Raw genomic sequence first — 10,781 nt, 5'->3', positions numbered from 1 at the left:
GACTCATTTGACTGCGGCGATACTGGAGCATTGCATTTAGTCGAACAAATCGATCCCAGGACTTATTCTTTGTAAGCCTAGTGCTTATTCTATCGGTCTCTTTTGCCGAACCGCTAAGTTACGGAGTCACAAACACACCGACATCGGTTGCCAAGCGATGGTGGGGGGACAAACACAAATACACACACATACAAACACACATATGACGGGTTTCTTTCAGTTTCCGTCTACCAAATCACAAGGCTTTGTTCAGCCCACTGTTATAGTAGAAGAAACTTGCCCAAAGTGCCTCGCAGTGGGACTGAACCCGGGACCATGTGATTGTCAAGGAAGCTACTTACTACACAGACACTCCTGCGCTTATATATATATATGACCATCTCCGTCCAGCCATCGCCATGATCGAACGCTAGCCACTAAAGCTTTTTTTATTCTCTCTGTTTATTTTCTCGTGTTCCTTTCTGTTGAAGAGCGTAGGCTCGAAACTTGAAAGAGTTTCTCAACTCCCCGAGCGTTAAACTAATACACCTGTTTGTTGTTTATACACCTCTCTTCGTCTTTTGCTTTTTTTGTAAATCCAACTATATAAAAATATATATAGTTGCAGAAGTATCCGTCAGAGCCCTATTGCTGATTGTAGAAGTATATTTTGCTCAAATTAAATTACTTAGCCTTTAACAACCTTTTTATGTGATATTACTTGTATGTAATTGCATTTGAATATATTTTCTTTTATTATGTAACTACAAGTCTAAAGTTACATTTGTCTTTGTTCTCTGACGGGTGAAACTTCTGAGAGCTTGTGTATTCATAATTATAATTTTTTGAACTAAGAAAATATTATATTTGCTTTACATCGTATATTTTTTTTGTAAATATAAAGTGATATGCAAACCGTTTTGTTCAGCAAAATCTTGGCGCTGACACTTCTTATTGAGTCATTTGGTGTATTGATATCTTTGTTTTGTCCACCATGTGAGTATACACATTAAAGCTGACTCTAAAAAGAAATCATGTTAGTTCAACTCCTGCAACCTTCAGGAACTGCTCCTAAGACGTATTGATAATAACTTAAAAATACAATGCCACTGGAAAGCGAAGGCATTTAAATTGAATTAGTATATCCGATGGAATGAGTGGAATGGACAGAACGATAAAACATTCTCCCATGACATAACCAGTTTCCGAGAGACTTAACAATCTTGACAACCAAACTTGCACAATTACAGAGCTTTGGTGTATTCAAATTTCGTGAAATTATGAGAGTGATGCCTACTTTCAGTTGCAGATTGTGTTGAAGAAAATTGGGAAATTCTGTAGGATAGTGATAACACCATTAACATCAACTATATCATAAACTGATTTGTATTAGCTTGCTTGAGCATATCATATAGTTAGAATGTTACGTTCAGAAGGCCAATCGTGGTTGTTATTCTTATGTGAGAAGCTAGAATGAACCTTTAGTAGCAAGGTCATAAGATGTATTAATGTGTTTTGCATTTTTTTCTTTCTCCGGTCACTCTGCCAACTAGTTGCTAAGTATTTCGGTCAAGTGAAAGAAAACTTGAAATAACGAAGAAAAAGTTTTCTATCTTCCACATTTGAAAACGTATATTAATTTTTCTAAGACATGACATTTAAATGTGGAATTTAATACCGACTGAATTCCAAATACACATACGCACACGTACAAACACACACATGCACAGACACTTAAACACACACACCATTTTTCTCCACCCCCTCTCTTTCTATGTTAATGTAAATATGGGTGAGAAAGTGTGTGCAAGCGAGGGGTAGGCTCAAGGATAGCGAAGTTTGACGTGACAAACTGGTTACGTTTTTGTATCTCAGACTAACGCTGCTAACTAACTATTACAAATCTAACACTACTCACTTAAAACTTTCAGATTCCTTTCATCTCACTTAAATTCCAAAGCAATTTTTTTTTTGCACATGTATTTTTCTAGGTGTACTTGGATCTCTGTGTGTGAGCGCGCGTATTGATGTTATTAACATGCTATCAAAGTAGCCGAAAAGAAGAGAAAATAAGAAATAAAAAGAAAAATTGCAAAGATAGCAAAAAAACTTCACGCGCGAATCTCAACGGACTACATATTGGAAATGTCCTGAAGTGAGAAAAGAAAAGAAAGGAGTTGAAACAGTAACGATGCAGGTGTATGATAGAGAAATGGAATATTAACGTGTCTATGTATTTTTGTGTTTATGTACGTGGCCGTGTGTGTGTGTGCATGTGTGTATGTATGTATCTATGTGTGTGTATGTATGTATGTATGTATGTATGTATGTATGGTTTTTCTTTGAGTGTAAGTTCTTGAGTGAGTGTTCAAGTTAGTCACTAACAAAGCAAGACTTTTTGAGTTAAGAAATTTCCCGGTATTTGTATATATGTGGTTGAGTGTGTGTATGTATCTTCTATTATTTAATTATTATAAATCTTCTGCTGAGGAGGGAGCCGGTTACCAACAGAGATACAATGCTTCATCTTAGGGATGTAGTTAACACAAGCAAATTCACATTTGGAACTTGAGGAACGTCTTGCATATTTTTACTGTTCCACTCACAGATTACACAGATTTCTCTTTCTAAAAAACCCCAGTTTATCCAGATTCTCCATTAAGCATTTACTAACAAAACCTAGTGCTCCAATTATTATTGATATGAATATGAATTCATAGTCTGGATATAGAAGCTGAAGGTTTCGAAGCAGTTGTCCATAGATATCCTCTTTCCATTTGATTGTCAAAGAGATATTTATACCTGCAGGGCGGTTGACTTCTATGATGGTACATACCTTTGCCCCTCTGTCCCAAACAACAATATCCGGCCTGGTTACATTTGACACCAGTATTTATTGAGGTGGTGCTTATGAATGTATTCCATAACAAAGGAATTTTTTAACTTTATTTCAGAACAGTCCTTTTTTGCGGATCGCATTGAAAATGGTTTTCGCAACAACATCGTGCCGCATAGGGAAGTAGTACCGTGACGACGTATGTATGTATGTATGTATGAATGTATGTATGTTTGTATGTATGTCTGTATGCATGTATGTATGTATGTGTGAATGTATGTACGCATATATGTATGAATGCATATAATAGTATGTGTTTATGTGTGCTTTTGTAGTTTTAGAATGTGTGCCTTTCATTTGTGTGTTATTTATTAATGTGCGTTGTACAGCAGTGTGTGTGTGTGTGTGTGTGTGTGTGTGCGTGCGTGCGTGCGTGTGTACATTGATTTTAGTGTAGAATATTGTGTCTATTTGATTTCTTATTTGGCTGTGTTTAACGGTTTTGTGAGAAGCTAGAAGTAAGGGAGATATGCTGGAGTGCATTGTGTATATGTGTATATAGGAATGTACCTAGGTATGTGTGTAAGTGTGCATATATGTTTGTTTGTACATATCTACGTACATATGTAAGTATGTCTACATGTAGGTATGTATGTATCTGTATGTGTTTGTATATTATGTTTATGTGCATGTGCGTGTGTTTGTATGAGCTGATACGTGTTGTGCTGTACAACTATCTGTGTGTGTATATGTGTATGGATATATGTATGTGTACATTAGTTTCAGTGTAGTAGTGTGCAAAATGTTTTTAATGTGTGCGTTACTTAACCTCTTTAACGTTTGTTTAACTATTTTCTAATAATGCGTAAGTTTTTTTTAAAGCAAGTGGGTGTGAATGTAATGAAGTATGTGTTTATATGTGCATGTGTATTTATGTTGTTGTAGAAGCCACTCCAATTTCAAAACCCACATTGTTTCTCAGAAGTACAGGAGTCTATTATTGTTGAGCCTCTAGAGTTACAGGAGTTCACAGAACTATCTTCTTTCAACATGATCGCGTAGGAGGTGACTGTATATTTCAGACTTATTGTGAAGAAGAGAATAACCAGTAATATCTATGCGTTTATTTCGGACATAGCAACGTAAGTGAAGAGACATGGTTGTAGGCGAAACAACTAAATTGGACAGTTAACACTCGAAAGCTGAACTTTACAGTAGCAGTTTTTATATTCGCATTACGCCAGTAGAGCATTCTCCTATTATTAGGTACATCTTATGACATACATTTAACAATTGACTATAAACCAAAGTAGTCCTTAGAATAAAATCACATATTCTATGAGAAAATTAACGAGTTTCTTTAAACATCTACCGTCACACATTCATTCTTGTATTTCTTTTATTCATTTGTTTACTATTTTGTTTCTATCATTGGATTACAGCCTTGCTCATTAAAGAATCATAATAAATTTCGTCTAGCTAAGTTAATTTTTGGTGTGAGCAGAAAAATAGTGAAAATAATCGAATACTTATAGTGAAAATACTTGACCCAGGTTTCATACTGCTACATATTTTATCGAACCAGCTGAATTGAACGCGAAATTGTAACAACTGACTATAACTATTACTATTGTGAAGTGTCTTGTTCGACTCATCATTATCGAATATGAAACGTTTTAATTCCACTACATACATTGCGTTGCAGTTCGGTCAAATTATCAGTTCTATTTTTGTCGACGCTTCTCAGATAAAATGCAAAGTCAACGTTAACAATATTTGAGCGCAGATTAATAAGATAAATTGTCCAATAAAACCCATCTGACTCTAGTTCTCTCACATTTAATTATGCTTAAAAACAAAACTCCATTTTTATTTAGACTATTGGTCATTCAGAAAACAATAACATTTAATTTAAAAATAAGTAGCGGGTTTATCAGTCTGTCATACACACAAATATACATACGTATACATTACTTTAACTAAATTGGCTTTCGTTTCACATGGTTGATTGGTTTAGCAGATCGAAATCGCGTAAATAGAGGTAGGCACGTTTTTAGTGATATCACCAATATTTTTTCTAATTTTGGAACGAGACCAGCAATTTTGAGGAGAGGGAGAAGTCGATAACATCGACCCCAGTGCTCAACCGGTTTTTTTCGACACCGAAACAATGAAAGGCAAAGACGACATCGGTCATTGGCAGAAGGGATGCCGGGTAATCATTTTGACCAGTGCACTAACGATTTTGCTAGCCAGCTGCTTTAATGATATTACTACTAATCATCGCAAAAAACACATCCAACATTAAAACAATCATTGAAATGGGGGCGGGGGAAGTACGATTACCATATATATGTAAGTATATACACTGGACTTTATGTTTACAACGGTAAAAGAACACCTTCCATTACATTCTATCCCGTAACTTAAACGTTCCAGAACGGTTAAGTTACGGGATGCAATGTATTATAGACTATTTTAGGTTAAAGTAATATGCAAAATAATATGCAAAATATGTTTTGGAGTTTCTGTACGAGGGAGTGTTGAAAAGTTCCTAGCTTTAAGGGTATCGGGAAAGGTTTGGTTGGAAGCCCAACCTTCCGAGTTCGTTTACGGGGATTAGAAAAACTGAAGGACCGATACCAATAAGTGTGTGAATCTGAGAGGGGAGTACGTTGGATAGAATCATAATTAACTGATCCTCCTGTATTTTCTTTTACTCAAAGCCAGGAACTTTTCAGCACTTCTTGTAAATATATTGGTTATGAAACGCTTTTAATTGTTCTAACAGGTGTTTCATTTACATTAAACTTTTTCACACTTTCTGGTGAACTCTTCCATTTTGAAATAAATTTAATAATTTCATTTTCATTTCTAGACAACTCGATTTTCATATTTGATGTTTGAAACGTTACTATTCAATTGCGAAAATATTTATCAAATTATTCAAAATAAAACTAACATAGAAGCTATTTTAGCGTCTGGTCTACCTCACAATGACTGAAGTGAAATGAAAGAAAATCGAAAATTTCAATCGGCTATGATGAATGATATAATTTAATTACATATCGATGGCTGGTACTGATAGAATACTCGGGCTTGAAAGCATGTGTATAATGCTGCTTGTCTGTCTCTCTTTCCTTCTGTCTGTCTGTCTGTCTGTCTGTCTGTCTGTCTGTCTGTCTGTCTGTCTGTCGGTCTGTCTGTCTGTCTGTCTGTCGGTCTGTCTGTCTGTCTCTGTATGTATATATGTATGTATATATGTATGTATGTTTACCCAAGACATATCCTGCGTATGTCATTAAACTGTATCCGAATATGTCATTAAACTGTATCAGAATATGTCATTAAATTGTGGCGGGGTTCCTGTTCTGGAGTTCAGGAGTTGCGGGGAGCGTAGAGTTACCTATTAATTATTACCATTATTCCCAGCGCCATTCTGTCTCCGGTCTCATCTTTCATAAAATAGATTTCCTTGGGTTAGAGGAGGCTTCTTTTATTTTGACAAAGCTGTAAGGAAGGTAGTTCTTCAGGTGAAAGATACTGTGACATAAAACTTACGGTCAAGATAATACCACTCATCTTGCAATGCTTGTCACTGGAACCTATTATAGCAGACAAGAAAGTGGTAAAAGTAAAAGGCAGCGAGCTGGCAGAAACGTTAGCGCACCGGGCGAAATGCTTAGCGGTATTTCGTCTGCTGTTACGTTCTGAGTTCAAATTCCGCCGAGGTTAACTTTGCCTTTCATCCTTTCGGGGTCGATAAATTAAGTACCAGTTACGCACTAGGGTCGATGTAATCGACTTAATCCCTTTGTCTGTCCTTGTTTGTCCCCTCTATGTTTAGCCCCTTGTAGGCAATAAAGAAATAAGAAAGTGGTAAAAGTATTCTACAAGCTTTTGTCACTTAACTCCAATGACGTACAGGTGTCTCACTATCATTTTATTACTTGATCCCTTTTGTATTTCATAAAGTTCTATGATGTAGGATATGTGGCGTGAAAAGTCATATCCATGCATATTCAGGGATGAAAGAAAATTAGAACAATCGGGCTGAATGTGAAACGGCTATCATCTAACATGAATCAATCATCATGTATCTATACAAAGGTAAAAATCATCATGTATGTATACAAAGGTAAAAATCACCACGTATTTTATTTCCAATATATGTAACTTTCCCTTTTTACTTACTTTGTTGAATATATAACTATATTTCGACGAAGCGAAATATTCTTTTCGTAAAACAGCGAGCCATGTACTTTTCACATGAAAAGCAACTGAATTGTATGTGGCTCATATCAGTCATTAACTTAATAAAAATTTTACGTATTTTAGTTTCGTTCTGATTTTATTTACTTGCATAGATCTTAATTCTTAGGATTTCTATCAAAAACATGCTCTATATTATTCACTTGTAGCTAATATTTTGCTTCACTTCTTTTTGTTTCTTGACATCTTTAATCGTACTTATTTTGTTTCATTTTTTCTAGGTTGTTTGGACGACGATCTCATCCATCTTTGGCCCAAGCTCAAATAAAGTGCTGTCATCCACTGATTCCTTACAACCATATCTACAAATAACAGTGTAGGAAAATCTGACTGCTTGTGTGGATCCTATACGTTGCCTTCGGAAAGCAATAAACTCTATATGTTTTGTGTCTTTCAAGATGGCATTTTGTCGGTGCTTCAACAAACGAATTTTCAACTGGAAGATAGCAGTTTCGTTCATGTGTTTAGTTACAATTTACTTCTATTTGTATCAAAATGTCAACTCCGTGTTCGGTCACCCTCACCTGTTCCGGTCTCTTATTCATGTTATGAATAAAAACTCGCCGTTTGATCGACATGTCTTATCTAATGTCCTTAAATCAAACGGCGACAACAACACTTTATTGCGATACCTTGTGACACCATCATCCATCTCTAACCATACTTTGAGTAATAACGTCACATCAATATCAACCAGGTTAAAATATCAAGCGCCTAATGAATCTACTAATGAAGCAAAAGTACGTCCAGGTATGATCGATGACGACAAGTCGAACCTATCCTCTAGTAAAGAGAATACAACAGAAGACCCAGTAAATAATATGTTAGAACAATTAATTGATATAAAAAATATATCTTCATTTGAAGAATATCGTACATTGTTAAATTTAAATAAAACCTTACCTTTGCTAACACTTTTTACAACAATGAAAGTTATGAAAGCAAAATTCATAGCCTACAATAATACTCTGAAAAACTGGAAAAAGCTAATACCTTTTGTTCCGGCTCCGATAGTATTCAGCAGTGATAATTACTTGATTAAACAGTGTGAGTCAGATGGCTGGAAAGCATTACCAATTCGGCGAATAGCCGCTGGTGGTGCTCCAGTTCTGAAAGATATGTATAAAGAGGCTATGTCTAAGTTTTCAACGTTATTTTATGCTTATTCAAATGCAGATATTTTATTCGATGATAGTCTTTTACAAGCACTTTGGTTTACGGCTAAAACTCAAGATCTCAGTAAACCTTTATTAATTATGGGAATTCGGACTAACGTATTAAATGTCATGCCTCACGAAGTAATTACCTGGAGTGCAATGAAGAGCACTGCTAAAAGGCGCGGAAAACATTTTCTTCGAAATGCTGAAGACTATTTCATTACGTCATACAGTTATCCTTGGAATACTATACCGGACGTAGTCATTGGTCGAAGAGCATACGATAACTGGTTAGTATTAAATGCTCGCAAACAGAAACACAATTTGATAGATGCATCGGACACCGTCCTAGCTCTTCATCAAACCACAAAGGCCGGAAACTTCGAGGGTCACCGCCACAGGGATGGCAATTACAATTTACGGTTGTTGAGTCGCCGCTTTGGGAAGATCCATTATGGAGCTGGTTCAACCATATGCGCTTCACTAAAGACTAGTCGCCAAGCAGACGGCAACATTACTCTCACAAGACGGACGAAACTGATGAATCTGTGCTTTCCTATTTGAAAGGCATGGGTTGGGTCTATTTTCCTTATTTGAGATTTAATGGGCATAAAATGAGAAATGGTAATTTCTTAAGACACATTTAAAATAGTGAAAATAACAAATGAAACACTTTGAAACCATTCCTCTTCATGTTATAAGTGGGTATTGGGAGCATTTGTCCGTTCATCATTATGAAACAAAGTGGTGGAAAGTGTTCATTATGGCATATCATTTAAGAATCATCATTGGTGCATCAGTTTATTTTTATTATTCATTTTGTAATGATTTATTGTAACTTTTATGTTGGGTAAATTTGTTGGGAGGTCATGACCTTTCTCGTGTATATATGAGTGGGAAGAAAAGTAATTAAACTAAAACGAGAAAGAATTTTTTTTCTTTTGATTTGTCTCAGACAAAAGTGTAAATAATAAAAATGTGAGAGTAAAACATTATGCGCTTATCAAATTCTGTACAGGAAGATAATGTTGTTTGCTTCTTAAAGTTCATTGAAACTGGAACTATCTTTTCTGTCAGTGATCATGCATCTGATTGAGAACGTCTACAAGATATTGTCCTTATAGGTAGGTAATTCACAGCAAACCTGCGATATGGAAGCTTTATTGAGGAAATGTCACTGCAATCGGATTTTATTTTTAGCGAGGATAATCGTGTTTTGTTACTAAAAATATGTGTAATTTTTTCTTCATTTAGGTCAGATATGTAATAATATCTGTTATAATTCAAAATACCAGAAACTTCATCCGGAAAACATACCCGAAAGATATATACTTCTCCTCTCTCTACTATGATTGCTTTCCCCTCGAAATTCTAAAACCGAATTGAAATCGCCGACGTGTATGTATGTATGTATGTATGTATGTATGTATGTATGTATGTATGTATGTATAACTTAACTGAAACGTCGGATCAATTTCCATATATATATATATATATGATACATAAGTTTCCATATATATATATATATATATACATATATATATATATATAGGCATACCTCACCCTACGTCGTTAATTGGTTCCAGGAGACACGACTTAAATCGAATTATCTTGTCTCTAGGCTAAACCGATAATAACCATTTCCAGTTCTGTACTTTATTTATGAATGCATTTTCTATAATACACAGTTAAAAAAAAACCTCTTTTAAGCTTAAAAAACAAATCCAGTAATTATCATTATTTTGCAATAGTAAAAAAACTAAATTATTTTAAATTTACCAATACGTACATACAATTTAGTGGTTTACATCGCGGATCATCAACATGAACAGCTGATTCTGGCTGTTCTTGTTGTTCGATGCGCTTAGAAAACCGGTTGAGAGTTCCTTGAACTGTCTTCTTCTTTTCCTGAAGGATTACATTATAAGGAGAAAAAGCTTCGTGACAAGCCCCCATAATCTTGTAAAAGCGTTGAGCAATTGGATCCATATGCTCGAACATAGAAAGAACCTTTTCGATATATGTAAATGCTTGCTGCATTTTCTTAATGGTAAAGTGACGAGGCTCAAGTTCGACCTCATCTCCTTCTTTATTTTGCTGCCCGTGAAGCTCTCTCAAACTCTCTCAAATCCTCCTCCTCCAAATTCATTTCCAGTTCTTTGCTCGTAGTCACCAACGTTTTGTTGATGGCAACATCAAACCCCTTAAAATCATTCACGAATTGCGGGCAAAGCTTCTTCCATACACCATTCATAGCCGTGCTCTGTACATCATTCCATGCCACTGCTATGTTCTGTACGACCTTGTAGATATCGTATATCTTCCAAAAGTCACGAAATGTGATGAACTCATCAAGATCAGTTGTAGATATTGCTCGCCGCAGTGTACGCTTCACATAGTAACGCTTGAAGATAGCAATTATTCCCTGATCCATTGCTTGCAGAAGAGACGTGGTGTTGGGAGCGAGGTATACGACGGTAACGTTGGGGTCAAAATCTACGATGTTTTGCGGGTGGCCAGGTGCATTATCTAAGATA

General features: G+C 35.7%; 1 protein-coding gene across 2 annotated transcripts in view; it reads left to right on the top strand.

Moving 5' to 3' along the window:
- LOC106876929 (uncharacterized) overlaps positions 1 to 9,234 on the top strand; it is a 194,309-nt gene extending 185,075 nt beyond the window's left edge. For both annotated transcript variants that reach the window (XM_014925683.2, XM_052969827.1), the window contains one exon: positions 7,309 to 9,234. In XM_014925683.2, the coding sequence (XP_014781169.1) occupies positions 7,486 to 8,808 (1,323 nt within the window). In that variant the 5' untranslated portion in view covers positions 7,309 to 7,485 and the 3' untranslated portion in view covers positions 8,809 to 9,234. The remainder of the gene's footprint in view (positions 1 to 7,308) is intronic.
- Positions 9,235 to 10,781: the final 1,547 nt, after the last annotated feature.

This window comes from Octopus bimaculoides, chromosome 1 (genome assembly GCF_001194135.2).
Source record: "Octopus bimaculoides isolate UCB-OBI-ISO-001 chromosome 1, ASM119413v2, whole genome shotgun sequence".
Classification (NCBI taxonomy): domain Eukaryota; kingdom Metazoa; phylum Mollusca; class Cephalopoda; order Octopoda; family Octopodidae; genus Octopus; species Octopus bimaculoides.
The sequence above is the reverse complement of the archived record's forward strand: the minus strand, read 5'-3'. Positions and strand labels throughout refer to the sequence as shown.